This window comes from Amblyomma americanum, chromosome 2 (genome assembly GCF_052857255.1).
Source record: "Amblyomma americanum isolate KBUSLIRL-KWMA chromosome 2, ASM5285725v1, whole genome shotgun sequence".
NCBI lineage: Eukaryota > Metazoa > Arthropoda > Arachnida > Ixodida > Ixodidae > Amblyomma > Amblyomma americanum.
In genome coordinates, this window is record NC_135498.1 from 169,892,067 (window position 1) to 169,910,568 (window position 18,502).

The 18,502-nt window shown below is 49.0% G+C and overlaps 1 protein-coding gene across 1 annotated transcript in view; it reads left to right on the forward strand.

The window, feature by feature from the left end:
- Spx (Spliceosomal protein on the X) overlaps window positions 1–18,502 on the forward strand; it is a 38,235-nt gene that overhangs the window by 9,578 nt on the left and 10,155 nt on the right. Inside the window, exons 3-6 of the mRNA XM_077655443.1 lie at window positions 3,273–3,418; window positions 3,851–3,979; window positions 11,219–11,399; window positions 16,161–16,319. Of these exons, the coding sequence (XP_077511569.1) occupies window positions 3,273–3,418; window positions 3,851–3,979; window positions 11,219–11,399; window positions 16,161–16,319 (615 nt within the window). The remainder of the gene's footprint in view (window positions 1–3,272; window positions 3,419–3,850; window positions 3,980–11,218; window positions 11,400–16,160; window positions 16,320–18,502) is intronic.

Here is an 18,502-nt window from a genome sequence, read left to right on the forward strand (position 1 = left end):
TCCTGTTTGTGCCGATATATGCCATGTCGTGTTTAAAAAAAGCTTAACACGTAGCAAGTAATCTTTAAAATCGACCCGGCCATGCCCGAATCGACGGTGTCAAATACGTTGGCGACCTCCAATTTGGCATTTCTTCTTTCACACCCTCCTTCATCCCTTCCCTTACAGCATGGTTCGGGTGTCCGCCGATATATGCGAAACAGATAGTGCGCCATTTCCCTTCCTAGAAACCAATTTACTCACCTCCGATTTGGCACGGTTCACTTCCCAAAAAGTGGCCCGGGCCACCCCGAAAATTCACCTTTGCCAATTTTCACCGAAATCGATGTCCAAGCATAACTGAGTGCCCCAGACGTGATGGTAACCTCGAAATTTGGCACGGGTCATTTCGAAAAAAGTGGTCCGGGCCAAGCTCGAAATTGACCTCTGCCAAATTGCATAAAAATCGATGTCCAAGCATAACTGAGTGCGCCAGACGTGATGGTAACCTCGAAATTTGGCACGGCTCATTTCCAAAAAGGGATCCGGGCCAACTCCGAAATTTGGCCTTTGCCGATTTGCACCAAAATCGATGTCCAAGCAATACTGAGTGTGCCAGACGTGATGGTAACATCGAAATTTGGCACTGATCATTTGTCAAAAAGTGGCCCGGGCCAGTTTTCGGTTATGAGCCGTGCTAAATTTGGAGGTCACCATCGTGCCGGGCACAGTAAATTATCGTTCGACGTCGATTTTGGTACAAAGTGGCCAAGGTAAAATTTCGAAGGTGGCCCGGGCCAAATTTTTTAATGTCCTGGGCCAAATTTGAAAAGTACCAATGTGCTGGGCGCGATCGATTATAGATAGACATCGGCTTTGGAACGGATTGACAGAGGTAGAATTGTAGGAGTGGCCCGGACCAAATTTTTGAAATGGCTTGTGCCGAATTTGGAGGTCGCCACCATGCCGCGCAAGGTGAATTATAGTTGTATACGTCGATTTTCATGAAAATTGGCAAGGTCAAACTTTGGGGTGGCCCGGGCCACTTTTTGACAAATGACCAGTGCAAATTTCGATGTTACCATCACGTCTGGCACACTCAGTATTGCTTGGACATCGATTTTGGTGCAAATCGGCAAAGGCCAAATTTCGGAGTTGGCCCGGATCCCTTTTTGGAAATGACCCGTGCCAAATTTCGAGGTTACCATCACGTCTGGGGCACTCAGTTATGCTTGGACATCGATTTCGGTGAAAATTGGCAAAGGTGAATTTTCGGGGTGGCCCGGGCCACTTTTTGGGAAGTGAACCGTGCCAAATTGGAGGTGAGTAAATTGGTTTCTAGGAAGGGAAATGGCGCACTATCTGTTTCGCATATATCGGCGGACACCCGAACCATGCTGTAAGGGAAGGGATGAAGGAGGGTGTGAAAGAAGAAATGCCAAATTGGAGGTCGCCAACCTTTTTTTAGCACCGTCGATTCGGGCTTGGCCGGGTCGATTTTAAAGATTACTTGCTACGTGTTAAGCTTTTTTTAAACACGACATGGCATATATCGGCACAAACAGGATTGGAGAAGTTTCTTGATGGGTGTCACGGAACTTATGAGGGCTCCGCGCCGAAATGCAACGTGGGAAATCACGCAAATGGCTGAGAGAGCCGGAACACAGCTCATGTGTGGGTAAACGCGTTATTTCGTACGGCAGGACGCCGAAAAGTATGAGAAGCACACACAGTCTAACCGAATATGGCAGCTAGTATGGCGCGTCACTTGGTGGAAAACTCTCCTCTGCAATGCCACGCGAAGCACCGCAGCGCAATGTGAAGAGCGAACAGTGAAGGCGAGCGGCGCACTACCATTTTTCAGGCTTTGTTATCAACGAGAGTCAAAGGGAGGGGAATGCTAGCGATAGCAGCGCCGCGAGAGCGGAGAGCAGCCGCTCCTGGCTCGGTCAGAGCGGCCTGCGAACTTTTGACCACCACTGTACTTCCTTTTGTAAATGCATTTATTACTCCTTTTATTGTTGAACCTACTTCATTAACGGAGCTATTACAAATATTTAATTGATTGAATCCATGATGCCCCATTTTTTGCATTTTTTTATATTGTATATTTGTCGCTTTAACCCTGCAGCCGTGCTGTGCCATGCCTCAGGAATTGAAAATATCTTAAACACTTAGATAAACCTGCAGCATTGCAGTCATGAAGCACCGCTGGCAGTGAATTTTCGTTCAGGCACCATTACTGAGTCTAGTGATTATGCGTAAGCCCCTAGTTTCCCATGATTTTGCTAAAAATCATAGGTTTCACCATTTTTCATGCAGTTGTGTGTCAGCAGTGGCATTCTCTCTTTTCTTGTTTTTGTTATTGTATTTGTGGAGATTGGCAGGAATGATGGAACAACGGGAACGTTGTTAATTTTTTGGCTTGACTGCTTTGGAAGCCTAGAATCTGGTAACACACAAAGCTCTGCTGATGCCTTGACATGGTTGCTTCCCCATCCGCTCATGCAAGCTAGCGCATGACACGCTGCTGGTTTGGGACGAGTCACGACACTGGTGCCTGCTGAAAGCACTATTGAACTATTTGCACGAATATACACGGAGATATTTTTTCGAATCATTTGCCTCAGAAAGTTCCTCGCATTATATTTGGAACTAAGCTGCAAATATGCCAGACTTCTTTGAGAGACCGGCAGCAGCCTCGTCCACCAGGCTTGTGAGCTGCAAGGAAAAGCCAACTTCTTAGCGACTCCTGGCAATTGAGGCAAGTTGTGCGGCACACACTGGGCAGAAAGGGTGTGCTACAGACGTGGAAAGAAAACGGCGTGGTCAACTGAGAAGGAAGTGGAAGAGCCGTGACGAATAGGGAAAGTAGGAAATAGGAGAATGAGCACAGAACATGAAGCAGCAAGGCAGTAAACGGGGGCGCGGTGGCAGCTCCTAAGCAAAAAGTCGCTTGCAGTAACGCACGGAAGGCTTCTCATGGAATATTGCAGATTCTTTGTTCTTAATTCGTGGGATTCAAAATTTTCCGACACAGAAACCTAGTGGGCTCAATCATGTGGCATGCTGTAGAATTCCTGTGTTACATTTCGGACCAAAAGCTATTGATCTAGCCGAGCTCTTGCTTGTTCGTTTAGTTGTGGCGAAACACGAGAGGAACTTGTGAGCCATACCATTGCTAATGCGTGGGCACAAGGCCCTGTTGGCATTTCCTTTTTCTCTTTTTTGTCTCCTGTGGAGCGGTCATGCGTTCATAGTGCCCCTGATTGAAATTCGTGGCATGCATGCAGTGAACGTGCACATGCCCAAGGACCGGGTGACCGGCCACCATCAGGGCTATGGCTTTGTGGAGTTCCTGGGGGAGGAGGACGCCGACTATGCCATCAAGATCATGAACATGATCAAGCTGTATGGCAAGCCCATCCGCGTCAACAAGGTAAGGGGGTGCGAGGAGGAGTGTAGGTAGAAAGATGGCAAATGTTAAGAACGCACAGCCAGTGTGGTCTGAAGGGAGCCAGCTTTTTGCGAGTTACAAGGAGTTACAACGTGGCAGTGAGCACCCTGAGGCATCAAGGCTAAACGCAAAGAGTTCACACACAGCGTGCATAGTTGCGTTGAATCACGTGAGTACTGTACTCGAAGGCAGCTTGTGTGCAAACAATTGAAGATTTGGAAAAGAGAGGATAAGAAGGCACAGTGTAGAAACTTGGGATTGTTGGCCTTGCACTGCAAATCAAGCAGTGCAGGCTGACCAGACAAGAAAGCAAATGACAAACATCATGCCTTTGCCCTATTTCTCCATCTCGGGATGTACTACTGCCTCGTATGGGAGTTGTCTTACCCTGGATGGCTACTTGCCTCTTTTCAGGCATCGGCTCACCAGAAGAACCTGGATGTGGGTGCCAACATCTTCATTGGCAACCTGGACCCAGAGGTGGACGAGAAGCTGCTCTACGACACCTTCTCCGCATTTGGTGTCATCCTGCAAACACCCAAGGTGCGCACATCTGGCCTCTCTCTCTCTCTCCAGCCCCCATTTCTATTTTATTTTATTTGTTATCCACAAGGTCAGTTAGGCCTAGAGCGAATGTTGATCTCAGGTTTCACTGACTGCGGGTTAAAAAGCGGGTGCTGTGTATTGCTGCTTTTCATTGTAGCGATGTATCCATCACTTCATATCTTGTATATTAGAGTGCAGCTCTTAAGCACCCATTCCTGCATTGAACGGCGTGCCTTCGTGTAACTGAGCAAGCAAGGAGCAGAGCAGAGGATGAAAGAGATGATCTCAGAGCACAGTGAAGGATGAAAGACTGTGATAGCAAAGATAACGCAAGGAGGAAGCCGAGGAGGAGAGTACGGCGGCAGTAGGCAGCAGCCTGAACATCGGCTCCGCAGCGACGACCCGCTAAGGGATGGAACCAGGGTAGTGTGCACATCCATTCGTTCACTTGAGGTGAGCGCATCACTTTGCATGCTGCCCAGGCCAAAACTCAGAGCCACCTCCATTTGTCACTGCGCGTTTCGTTACGCAGTCGCCTACAGTGCAAGCACTGCAGCAGCCACGCTCAAGAACCGCATTACCAAGAAGCGTAGTTGACTACATTTTTTTTTCTAGCTTTCATTCCTTTTGTTCAAATCTTCTAGAGGTTTCAGGACAAACTAAGCAACCATGGATAGTTGCAATCAATCTGGAGGCCTCCACTGCAGTGTCCTTTGTGACCAAAGTGCTGCTTTTAGCATGTTGAAATCCATGAGTAGTCTGTGTAAGTTTTGAATGTTAAAGAGCCCTGTCTGCAAAGCCTTGTGTCTACTGGTACACACTGGCATGGATGGCACAACATACATGAATCTCAGTCAGAGTTACTTTGAAGGTATCTTTAATTCGGTTCTCAAAAATCTACTCGTGGACAGACGGGCAGTCAGCATCACCTGTTCCATTGAAAATTCAAATTTTGGGGGCGTTTATTATTTTATGCGAGGAAAATGAAAAATTGAGCCTGAAATTCATGCTCTGAGTCTTGCTAAATTAGGAGAGCACCTAAGGGCCTGCACTGTGTGGCCCTTAGTGCATGGCAGCGGGGTAGTGTGCCTCAGCTGGAACTTTTTCTCCAGGCAACAGAAAAGTGTGTTGCTCAGAACTGTGGGAGGCTTGGAGCCTACAATTCTGTTGGCAAGCCACAAAGGTACGCCTACATTAGCCTGATGCTATTGTTTTCAGTAGGCTTGTGCGAATACAGTCAAACCTGGATATAACGAAATTGAAAAAAGTTCGCAATTTTTCGTTATATCCAGGTTTTCGTTACATGCAGTTTTGGGTTAAGACTGGTAAGGATTATGCCAAAACGAAATAAAAATTCGACAGATATCAATTCAAGTGAACTCGCCATTCAAAGAATTTATTTAATAGAGAAAAACTGCGTAATTTTCGCTTGCTGTTTTTGCCCGATCGAAGCCACTACTCGGCGCTCCAAGGAAACTAAGGCATCCATGGCTGCTTCATCGTCCTGCGAGCCGACGAAATGGCGCAGAACGTCCACCGCGTCCATCAGTTCCCTCGCGGTGGGAACAGCACAAAACGTATCAGGCTCTGACGAACCGTCACCTTCAAGGCTATCTTTAACGGTTTCGACAAGTGCCGCATCAGTCATCTCTTCCGTAGCCACGGCGCCGTTGTCCACGAACAAAAAGTTGCACAGCTCGACACCGTCGGGCACCCCACCGTTCATGCGTAGTTCATCCCACGCTTCTGCGACCTCGGGTGGGCTTGAAGGTTCGTCTTCAGTGACTGTAGCTTGAATGGCCTTATTTACCTGAGCCTTGGCGAAGCAATTGGTGATCACTTGTGATCCGACCTCTTGCCACGACGCAGCAAGCATTTCGATTGCTTGGTAGATATCCACTTTTGTTGGCCATTCAAGGCGGATGTCCAGGAGCATCTTCTGTATCAATCGACGCCGGTAACAGCATTTAAAGCTGTTAATAACCCATTTGTCTAAGGGCTGTACCAGAGAAGTGCAGTTAGGTGGCAAATGCTGCAGCTCGACCTTAGAAAACTGTAGGCCTTCCACATGGTGCGCGGAGCAGTTGTCAAGCAGCAAACAAATGCTGCGAACTTGTCGCTTGACATCTTGGTTGAGCTCCTTCAGCCAGTCGTAAAAAATTGCCCGCGACATCCAAGCTTTGGAGTTTGCCACATATTTTACTGGCATCCGCCCTGTTCATTTAAAACATCCGGATCGGGCATTGCGGAAAATAACAAACAGGATTCGCTTGTCGCTGGCATCAGTGTTGGCGCAAAGCAATACCGTCACGCGGAGTTTAATTTGCTTTCCACCGCGGCAGTCTTCTCCTTTCAGTGAGAACGTGCGGCTCGGTAACATTTCAAAAAACAGGGCCGTCTCATCAGCATTATAAATGTCGGCAGCTTCATAGTGGCTGAAAATGCCGGGAAGCTTCTTGGCCACCCACGAGGCAGCAGCATCGCTGTCTGCGGAGGCAGACTCGCCAGATACCACTTTTCCGACGACACCGTGCCGGCTTTTAAATCCTTGTAGCCAGCTGTTACTCGCTTTGAAGTCGTCGTGGCCCAGGATACAAGCAAAATCTATGGCTTTCTGCTGCAAAATCGCGCCACTTATGGGCACGTTTTGTGCTCGTCTGTCCAAAAACCATGCAAACACGGCGTTGTCCACATCAGCATACGTCGACGTCTTCAGTCTTTTCTTCTGGGCGCTTGTGCCCGACTCCATCGCACTGCGGATGCTTTGTTCTGCAGCAAGAATGGTTGACAGGGAGCTGGCTGGTATATTGAAGCGGGCAGCGACATCCTTCTTTTTTTCGCCGGCGGTAACCGCATTCAAAATCGAGAGCTTATCTTCAAGCAACAAAACTTTGCGTTTCCTCACAGCAGAACTCATCGTAACGAACCGACACCGTAAACACACACCAACACACACACGTCAACACGCTGACGAAGAAGGCTTACCATAACTGCGCCGCAACACCACGAAAAATTTGTCATAGTAGTGCCACCTAGTGTCAAGCTACAAAATGAAAGCTTAAAAGTTGCTACGCTTGCCACGGAGCGGCGATAGCGGCGCTCAACATCATCATCATCACTGAGGTCTGCTTGTCTGCTGCGATTGCAAGCGTTCTGCTCGCGGTCTACTTTACCTTTTAATATAAAAACTTACTTAAACAATATTCATTAAAGTTGCGCACTGCCCGGTCAAATTTCGGGCAAAACATTACAAGATACAGCTCGATGATCAGAGCCACGGATTCGTTACATCAAGGTCAACTGCCGCAACGAGTTCGTTACATGGAGGTCGCCTATACATGGGCTTCAATGGGGGATGTGCTGGGGAATTGAAAAATTTCGTAAAATCCAGGAATTCGTTACATAGAGGTTCGTTACATAGAGGTTCAACTGTATTCGAACGTTTCGAATATCGAAGCGAATGATGTGGTAGTTGATTCGGGCTTCGAATTGAATAGCAGTGTTCGTAAATCTCGAATATTTTCGAAGTGTTTCGAAGTTTGAGTCTGTAGGAACATGTGCCTTTATATAGGGCTATGAAATAGTTGTAATTTAATATTAAATGTACTGAAAGTGGGGATCGGCGACATGCAGAATCGCACCAATGAGTGCTTGAAACTAGACTTTTACCCTTTGATCCTTAATCAACCATGAGGACCCGTGTGCTTTATAGAATATTAGTCCCTCGTGGTAGCACTGGACTAATGTCATAAGATATAGACTGCAAGTTCAGGAAATGTAACCGAAATTAGTTGTCAATGCATCTTCTATGTAAACAACGTGTGAAGTTCGTGGCGGCACCATTGCACTGCGTCACTGCGTTCAGGTAGATTGGGCTCCTAGAGCACGCTTGCCCTAAATTAGAAAACCGACTCCGAATTGTCATTTCGCAGGGTTCGCGACCATTCCGCAATCACAGAAGCTCGTAAATCAGCTTACAGACAGTCCATTCGGCAGTGTGTGTGGCGTTTGTGAACGTAGCCATGGAAAGGAAGCTTTCGCCTCCCATCAGGGTTAACCAGAGTTTAAACCACAGCTATTTTTTTTGTTTTGCTTGCTGTCTTTACTTCCATACATGACAACTATAAAAACTGCAGGAGTCTGAGTCAAAAGCCCTTGTTCGCAGAGTGCATTTTCTCCTCCTGCTCTGCCCACAAAACGTATTATAGTAGAAGATTGTCCAACCTCTGTATTCTTTTCCGGGAAGGAGAGGGGGGGGACTCCCTTTAATGTGCGTGAACATGAACCCAGGGCAGTTGCCATCAGCTTTCGAGATCGCGCTCAGAGCGCAGTTGTTGAAAGGAGACATTGGTGCCTTCCCTTCACCAGTACTTGCCTTGGCTTGCTGCTCGCATTCGCAGCCCTGCTCTGAGCACAAGAGGGGAGACCGCAAGGTGTGAAGCCCCAATTGTCCTACATTTCTGGCCACCTGACGAGGGTGCACCCCCACCAACGCTGCGCCAGCCCTCTTTCTTCACTTCTCGGTGGTGGTGATGATGGTCGGTGCCAGTGTCAAACGCCAGGCAGATAACTGCAAGAAACTAAGTGCGCGTACTTTAGAACCACGTGCGATGCGGTTTAAAGGAGTATGATTGATGGGTGCTGCAGAAAATTTGAGGCAACCACGTTCTTCTTGGAAAAATTGAAAAGCGCAGTCACCTATGAGTAGTGATGTTATTGGAGGATATCAGCTGGTGCATATGTGATATGCTTCACTTTCTGCTGTGTCACGTGATCTGTTTGGTTTATCGTGTTTGCAGTTTAAATTGGAAAGAAAATGTTCGTATCACTTTCCAATGGCAGATGTGACGGAAATTTTGTAACCACAACGTTGGCTGTTTTTTGGCTCTTAACTGTCTTGGCCTAGTTGTATGGTTGGCTATTTTCGGGCTACAATGTTTGTATATTTTGGGGCTATGCCACTCCGCGCCATCTGGCAACACTGCATGGTTGTCGCTGTGGGAACGTTGAGTGTTGGTTCTGCTGCGCGTGAGCGTGGTTAGTCAGTTCCGTCGTGTGTATTCTGCCGATTGTTTGAAACGGGTGCTGGTACGACGAAACCATGGATGAGCTGCCTCCTAAGTTGTGCCGGAGCACGATCTGGGACATTTTCGAGCGTGGACCGAAAAACGCGAAGTGTTGCATGTGCAAGATGAACATGAAGACGCCGAATGGCACTACCACGACTCTGATAAATCACTTGAACCGTCATCCAGAACAATTCAAGCTGTTTGAAAAGATGCACGGTGCCCAGAGTGACAAAAAGGCAAGTGATATGAAGAAGCTTGAAGCAAGTGTTCTGGTACCTGGACCTTTCAGGGCATTGCTCAAAAGCAACAGCGCTCAAGCCAGGTTGCTAACAAAGAAAACGGCATTGTTCCTTGCTACCGGCCTTCATCCGTACTCGGTTGTAGAAGAGTCAGGGTTCGTGGCAATGATGCAAGCTGCTGCTCCCGAGTACCAGCTACCAACTACGTTTTCCTGGAGTGTTGTGCCGGAACTATACTCCAAGGAAGTGGAGCGAATAAAAGGCGAACTGTGGCACCATTTTCAGAATAGAGTTCAGTGTTATTCGTTGACAATGGACAGCTGGACGTCAAGGGCAGGAGACAGCTATATCTCGCTGACATGCCACATGCTGGATGCCAACTTCGAAGCTCACAATTTCAACCTTTCCTGCAAGCACATGCCTCAAGGCCACACGGCTGAAAACTTGAAAAATGCTCCGCTATAGCTTGCTGCTGAATGGGATCTACTGCAGGATATTCCGATTTATATTGTCACTAACAATGGGCAGAATTTTGTTTCTGCGGTGACGCGGACACCGTGGCATGGACTTCAATGCTTTGCACATGCACTGCAGTTGTGCATCAATGACGCTAAGAAGCAAACGCCCCACTTCAAGGTGCTTTGCACCAAGGCACAAGCACTTGTCGGGCAATGCAAGGCGAGTGGTGTTGCAAGGACACCACCAAGCCAGCATGGGAATAGAACCCCTGGAGGTCATTCAAGACATTCCCACACGGTGGAACAGCGAGTATCAGATGATGGCACGGCTCCTGAAGCTGCGGCCAGCAATCTTCTTGGACTTGGTGGAACAAGACACAATTGATAATTTGTTGTCAGCCGAGTGGCGCCTAATGGCTGCAGTAAATATCGGTGTTGAAATGTGTAGAGGAAGCCACCAGGGAGAGCTGCTCAGAGAAGCACCCGACCCTTTCACAAGTTGTGCCACTAATACATTGCATGCAACTCCGTTGACACAGAAGCAGCATGGTGGTGGCGAAGATTCCATATTTGCAAGAAACCTGCTCCAGAACATGAAGTCCCGCGTTGTGGATATAAAAATGCAAATCCTATATGCTTTGAGCACGGTCTTAGGTCCTCAATTCAAGTCAGTGTGCTACAGTCATCCTAGTGAGGCACAGTGGCTGAAGAGTCAGGTGTATTCGGCATTGGAGAAAAGTCTTCCACTGGAAGGAGACATGAATTCCAGCATTACTGCGTCTGCACCAACTACCGACAGTGATAAGTGGAGCGTTTTTGGACCTTTGGCCTCGACCAGCAGTGTGAGCACTGCATCAAGATGGCCACTGCTAGAGTTAGAGGACTACCTGCACTCTCCTCTGAGGCGTAGAGCAGAAAACCCTTACCTCTGGTTGAGGACCAGTGGCAAGGAAACCTTCCACGGTTGGCAAATGTTGCTCAATTATATATTGGGATACCAGCAACACAGGTGTCCAGTGAAAGACTATTTTCAACGTCTGGAATTGTTGTCACGAGAAGGAGGGAACTCCTGCTTCCTGAACATGTGGAGCAGTTGGTGTTTCTGCTCAGCATCATGCTGTGAGCATCTCGGCCAAAGAGCATGCAGGAGTGCCAATAAATATTCTAGACTATTCTGGAACCTTATACTAGTTGTGCTTTTCTTTCATTCAGTTACCTTGTGAATTCTAGAAACTAAGAGTTCCGTGTAAATGTTTTTTTTACAGCTGTGTTCGCATTCGCAAACCATCCGCTTCGCTTCAAAGATATTCGCTTCAATTCGAAAATATGCAAACAGAATGACTATTCGCTTCGAACTTGAAATTCACTTTTCGCACATGCCTAGTTTTCATTACTGATGAATGCTGAGGGGGACTTGCAGCTTAATTGTCTGAAGACACGCACATCTTTTTGCCTGCTCTTGCGGTACAGATCATGCGTGACCCAGACACAGGCAACTCCAAGGGCTATGCCTTCATCAACTTTGCCAGCTTCGAGGCTTCGGACGCCGCCATCGAGGCCATGAACGGCCAGTACCTGTGCAACCGGGCCATCACCATTTCGTACGCCTTCAAGAAGGACTCCAAGGGGGAGCGCCACGGCTCAGCCGCAGGTACGCGTCACTGTGTGTCGCCTGTTGGTGCTTTCCTGCATGTTTTGAAAATATGTTTTGCATTATGCCTGCTGTGGATCTTTGTAACTACATATGTTCGATTCCTGGGCACCCAAGGTGCCGACCTCATTGGTAGCAGTCCACCTTGGGAATCGTGTAAATGTTACACTTGAAAAGAGAAAGAGGACGACTGCATGGCCAGGAATGCAAGGGGGAAAGAAAAAAAAAAAGAGGAAGTTTTCTACCTGACTGGAAGCTGTGTTGTATGCAAGGCACACTTCCTTGGTGCCTGTCTCCTGGCCTGGTGCTCGGCTTCTCTCAGGTGAAATGGTTAGAAAATGCCAAGATGCCTGTTCTACGGTACGACAAAACAGCTCTGACGGACGGGACGAAGAGGAGACAGACACATGTGCAGACCAGCGCATGTCTCATCTTCCGTCCTGTCCATCAGCGCTGTTTTGTCGTACCATTCAACATGAACCAACCAGCCCGACTCAACCCTCTCCATGTTCTAGCAGTGTTGAAATGCATTCTTTTGTGTGGGCTTAAGAGCTGTTTGTGGCACTGTTGTCGTGTGGTGTGCTGGTTATGCTTCGTGTGGTTGGGCTGTCAAATTGAAAAGTAAAACAAATGGTTTTTCAGGAGAGGAAGGGTGCAGTAATTGTCTTGCTTCTTGGTAGACACCTCACTGTCACTGGGAGGGAATTGATGAAGGTCGGAATGAAAGAAGGGAAGAGGAAGCTTCGTAGTGGAGGGACTTCGATTGCCTGGTGTTCTTTAACAAGGTACACGGACATTGCGTAGCTCATGGATGCCATTTGCCTTTGCCTTCGTCGAAAAGAGTCCACCACGATACTGTGCCCTTATGCTCAGCAGCCAAATGCAGTAACCGCTGAGCCACCATGGAAGGTAGGCTGACAAATTGGAAACTCTTTCTATAAAGATTTCTCTTGAGCCCGCTGTGTAAGTTAAAACACATTCTTGACTCTTGCACAGTGGATTGTTTCGAGCATTGGTTCTGTCTATTGGATTACCCAAAGCAGCGCTGGAAGACACGGACAGAAAGGTGGCACACACTGCGTGACTCACCGTGTGTCGCTGGTTTGGATAATGCATAACCAACTAGCCCAACAAGCCACTGTGTCTAGTGCTTTGATGGCGCATTGGCCTGTGCTCGAATACTCACTTGTTTAGCGCAGGCCAGGTTTCCTGTTTTTCTTGGCATGAGCTGAACAAAAATTTGGATTGGAAAGGCTTCATGGGAAAGAAAGCACTCTGTGTCTGTTGATGATTATGACTGGTCATCCTGGTCACTTTGTTCTTGAAGTCTGTTTTGACGTTCATTCCCTGGACTTAGTCTTTTTTGTGAATGGTGCATTTAAATGGCTTAGCAAATCCTGCCGATTCATCAGCTAGGCTGTTCACAGGGGACTGCAATGTATCATGTAATGCGTCTAGAGCTGTTGCATCATTACTGCAATCCGATCGTGATAAGACAACTGGTTGGTGGCCTCACAGGTTCATCATGCACAGAACGCCTTCAGGAGCCTAAGAAAATGTTCATATTTGGCTTTATTTCCTGACTGGTTTGCAGTCAGCTTAAAGTAGTTTAGTTTGACATGACTTAGTCAAGTTTGTGTGTTGTGTTTTGTGGGGTTGAATTGGGGAGATAAATACGTTCTCCCCACTCAATCGCGGCTGACACGGTTCAAAGCCGCCCGGACCCCACCCTGTGATCACGTACGCTACCGAGCGCTCGCCGACCACGGCGGGCCTTGCTCTGGGGGAACAAAGGAACGACACATTGGCTGACACAAACAGGCATTTATTGCTACAGAAACAATAACGCCAGCTAGCAACAAGGTACGCTAATGAATCGAGGTCGTCCGACTCACCAGCAAGGTTCCGAGCGAATGTTCACCCGCGCTAGGGCAAGGGATATATACTCCGAAGGCCGGACGGGACGAGTACGGGAGCCTGTCTCCCCGTCGCTTCCTCGCCCCGCCGGCGAAGAGCGGAGCCACGAGCGACACGTCCGCTCGGTGCCGACGATCCCAGCCCAAGCCCCCGCCTGCCCCCTCTCCCGCGCGCAGGCTTTGGCAGTCTCCGCGCAGCGATGCTGGCGCCCTCTCTTGCCAGTTAAGGTAACTCACAAGGGAATCCGCTCAGCCTCGAGGTGAGACCGCTGCTGCACGGTGCCTCGCGGGAAAGCAAACTCAAGGGGGCTGCAGGGCAGGTCCCCACATCCCCCCAACCTTAAATAGACCCACGCGCCTGAAAGTACATGCTATGGAGGAGTCTCCTGGTCTTCATGTCCTTGAGGCACGTCTTGCAGCGGAGGTCACGCCGACAGCGTCCACGCAGACTTCCGCGGTATTCCGAAGGCGGCGTGAAGGTTTCCGCTGGGACGACTCGTATGGCCCGCGGACTACCGTGTCCGCAGGGCCCGCGAATCGAAGGCCGGTGGGAAAACTGCAGGCCAGGATCCTGCAGTAGTCGCCAGGGCAGCAGCAGCCGGAGGTGACTGCTGACTGGTCTCGCCACAGCTGCCCCGGATGGATGCGGCAAACAGGATACAGGCTGCTCCGTCGCAGCAGATAGCAGCGAGACGATGTGCACCGGTCAGCAAGCCTGGGTGGCTCCACCGGATCTGCAAAATTGCCGAAACGCTCTCGGCGTGCCTTTAACATAGGTCACGGGAGGGGAAACGGCATCCGCAAGGGCCTCGTGGCACAATGCCTAACTCGCTAGCAAAACGTGTCGGCGGCTGTGCAAATGCAAAGTTCGAGTGAACAAAGCCCTTTCTTGAGTTGAACGAGACTGGTCAGTTCGTGCGAGGTTACAAACAAACAAAAAAAACGGGCGGGCAGCAAAGTGCGCCCCCTCTCAACGACACGGTCCGGTGATCGCGTCTCTTTTAACGTGGTGCAGGCAGCTCTGAAAAGCCTCAGGCCTAACGACCACTCCGACAATGACCGCGGCCACAACAAAGACCCGAAACGGGTTATGTGCGCGCAGCCGCGAGGAGACATCAGCTTTGTGGGGTGGTCCTACCCCGCTCTCTGCACAAAGCAGCTTCTGAGCAGTCGGCGCCCACCGTATCGGACGGTGTCGGAGCGCCCGGTGCCAAGCTGCAATACCAGCGAGCTCGTAGCGGCACCCGTGGCCCCAGGCCACCTGGCTTCCGGAGCCGCGACTCCCAGAGTTGAAAAAGAGACAGAGAAAATATATACAGAAACTCGGACCACCCACGCGGCTTCCGTACTCACTCGCTTCGGGCTCGGCGACTCCGCGGGCGCTAGGCCTCGCGCTCCCTCGATGCGGACCAAGTGATTCTCACGAAGAAACTCCAGGGAAAAATGTGCTGAGCATGTCGAAAAGTTCAAACATGCTGCAGCGCAATACTCGCACTCAAGTAAGCATGCCACAGGTCCTAGCGATCAAATTCACTCTAGGCCTAGCACTTGTCAAGTCCGGACAAAGAGCGTTCCTTGAACCGAACCGACAGTCGTCCAATGTTCCAAGGGCAGGCCTCACGTTGGGCTGCCAGATGTGGGGTTGAATTAGGGAGATAAATACGTTCTCCGCACTGAATCGCGGCTGACACGGTTCAAAGCCGCCCGGACCCCACCCCGTGATCGCGTACGCTACCGAGCGCTCGCTGACCACGGCGGGCCTTGCTCTGGGGGAACAAAGGAACGACACATTGGCTGACACAAACAGGCATTTATTGCTACAGCAACAATAACGCCAGCTAGCAACAAGGTACGCTAATGAATCGAGGTCGTCCGACTCACCAGCAAGGTTCCGAGCGAATGTTCGCCCGCGCTAGGGCAAGGGATATATACTCCGAAGGCCGGACGGGACGAGTACGGGAGCCAGTCTCCCCGTCGCTTCCTCGCCCCGCCGGCGAAGAGCGGAGCCGCGAGCGACACGTCCGCTCGGTGCCGACGATCCCAGCCCAAGCCCCCGCCTGCCCCCTCTCCCGCGCGCGGGCTTTGGCAGTCTCCGCGCAGCGATGCTGGCGCCCTCTCTTGCCAGTTAAGGTAACTCACAAGGGAATCCGCTCAGCCTCGAGGTGAGACCGCCGCTGCACGGTGCCTCGCGGGAAAGCAAACTCAGGGGGCTGCAGGGCAGGTCTCCACAGTTTTTAAAGGGCAACAAACAACTGAAGACGTGGTGCCAGCATGATTGTGAGGCATTATGTAGTTGAGTTACCTTTGTATGTCAAAGAGGATTTCACTTTTCTCTCTTTTCCCGTTGATGAATGAAGCACCGTTGAGTGTAGAGAAGTGCTCACAGCAGCTCTTGCTTTTTATTCAAAACAAGGATTATAGACAATTCCTCAAAATTTTTCACAAGTGCACATAACAGCTGTTTGTAACAGTAGCACAGCGTGCAATTACTTGTACAAGGTGTTTCTGTTACGAACTTCTGCTTGTGCTGTATTCTTTCCTTGATGTCTCTTTGTTTCTTTGTACGCTGATAGGCAAATGTTGGGTCTTAGAAATTACGAATGTGTGTTTTGTTGCCTTATTTCATCCGTGTTACAAAAGTGACTGTTTATATTGGGCTGGATCGCCAGGCAGCTTGTTTATACTAGGGAGCTTGTTTATACTACTCCCATTGGATCATAAGACTTGGCACATTAAACAGGATGTGCACGGAAGCATTGGACATGGCTTGCGAGGCCCTTCTGTGTTGTGCTAATTCTCACCAGCAGCTGCAATTACCGTCCTTTCCCTCTGTCTCCATTTTCAGAGCGCCTGCTGGCAGCACAGAACCCGCTGGCCCACTCAGACCGTCCCCACCAGCTGTTTGCGGACGCACCCCCCGTGGGTGGTCTTCCACCACCACCGCCCGTGGCTGGACTGCCTCCCCCCGTGGCCCTCGGCGGCATGCCTCCCGGTCCTCCACCCGGTGAGTCCCGCGTCCTCCCGTGTCTTCCCATCGGATCTCAGCTGGGCGGCATTCTTCCCCTAGAGTCAGTTGGCAGAGTCACCGTTAAAGTACTCCGCACTGCCCGCAGCCGTGCTTTCTTGGAAGCAGGGCCAGCTGGCTCTGTAGGGGAGCAGGGCTTTACACAGTGCTGGGTAGGGCTTAGTTTTACAGTTGTGGGAGGGGGGCTGATTTCTGCACACTAAGACATTCCTTCTGAGGTACCACAGCTATTGCGCTGTCCGCCCATCTTGATTGAGAGTCGGTTAATGGCTCACAGCCGTGTTGTACACCAATGGAAAGGCAAGTGTGGGACATTCACTAAGCAGTGTATGGATAAATCGTGTGGGTAGTGTGAAAAGTCCAGATTAACGGGGTCATTTCCTGTCACATCCCCCAGAATTTTTGGCCGCCATCTTTGCCTCATTGCCGCTATTCTGAGAGTACTTGTCAAAAATATTTCTGCCAGTGCGAATATTTTGGTCACTTGATGGCCTTACCTTTACATGCTCGCGTGAAGGTGGCCATTATAAGTAAGATAGCGTAAAGGCTGTCCTTTTAATGTAAGTTTGCAAAATGGCCTCTCTCACATGCAAGGCTTTCATGTGTTATGCCTTAGTAAAAGCTTCCTATTTTCACTGCGTCATATCCATCTGCAAAAGTGGCAGAAAGTGCACCTGCTTTTGCAGTTCTCTAACCAAATGAGCATTTTAGTTCAGCAATGTCTCGTAAAACTTTTTCAAGGCCAGGGAAGATTGGAGCTTTTGTGTAAAATGCCTCAAGTATCCAAAAGTTTGTTCCAGCATGCGATCAGGCATAATCTGCATGCTCAGTTCGTTCCCCTAAAATACTTCAGAATCTTGATGATACAAGTCTCGCGGTATAGCCCAAAAAAACTTGTCTCATCCGAAGTTTTGCATCATCCAAAACAATTGAAATCTATATGCAGAAGCATGGGTATGACCCATAACTTTCTGCGGCCGAAAATTTTGAATTGCACTAATAGAAAACAAAGAATCCATAAAATTCCGCGGGAGACATTAAAAAAAGCTTCAAAACACACCTCGTTTTATATTCTGAACTAAAGTACGAATGTAGTGTTAATTCTTTTTTTTCTATCGTTTCAAGTTAGCTAAAGTAACCTTCACCACCGGGCTTTGGAATCCGCTAAGGGAAGCCAGCTTTTTTACTGACCTTGGTGCAGACTGCTCAGCCTGCAAGTGCAAAAGGGAGGGTGGCTATGGATATGGAAAGAAGTTGGTTGGGTTTGTTGGGAAAGTGAAGGCACTGAAGGAATTTAATGGAGCAGGGAAAACAATAAAGGGCAAACAGATGCAGGACTGGGCCACTCAAAACAGTGCATTTCTTTGGAAGCCCCTCGGCCTACATTTAGCAAGAATATAATTTGGGATTGCATTATAACTGTAATAATATTTATTTCAAAATTCTCCTCATTTCTCAAATTTCCATCTCGCATTTTATTCGTGTAAATATGGTAAAATAGTCATTTTTCCATCATACTGCCGTTCCTACTGATGTCCATAACAGCAGTGGTACAACAAAAATGACAGTGTGACTGGTAACATACAATGAAAAATGCTTAAGTGCTTAAGCAATTTTTTTGCGGAATCGTGGGAAACTAGGGGCCTTATCCTTTGGAAATGCATTCGCGCAGATCTGTTTACGGTTGGCAGGATTCATTTACGGCTGCGCAGCCACAACTTGCTGCTCGCTGTCCGTGTCGCACGACTAGTGATTGCGGCGGCAGTGTATGGGCAGCACTTCGTGCTCGAGCGTGTGGTCGTGGCTCTCGCGAACGTTCCTGTCATCTGTAGAGGCTAGGAAGAGTGTTCGGAACATCCAAAATTTTGCAGGTTGTACAAAATGCACTCCGGCTGGGGAATTTTACGAATTTGCATCTCGTACCGGCTGTGTTCGTATTATTGAGATTCTACTGTATATCACTTGCCACACTGAAGGGAGCACATGGTTGATATTTCGTTGTTTTGTGCTTCAGTATTCTGCACAGAGGAGATTTCTTTGCAAGTAAGGTACCATTAATCCTCGATGTAACGAAGTCTGTAAAATCGGCGGTATACTTCATAATATTGAAATTTCGCAACATCGAAATTCGCCTCATTGCATGCTAAGAATCCGCCAAAAAC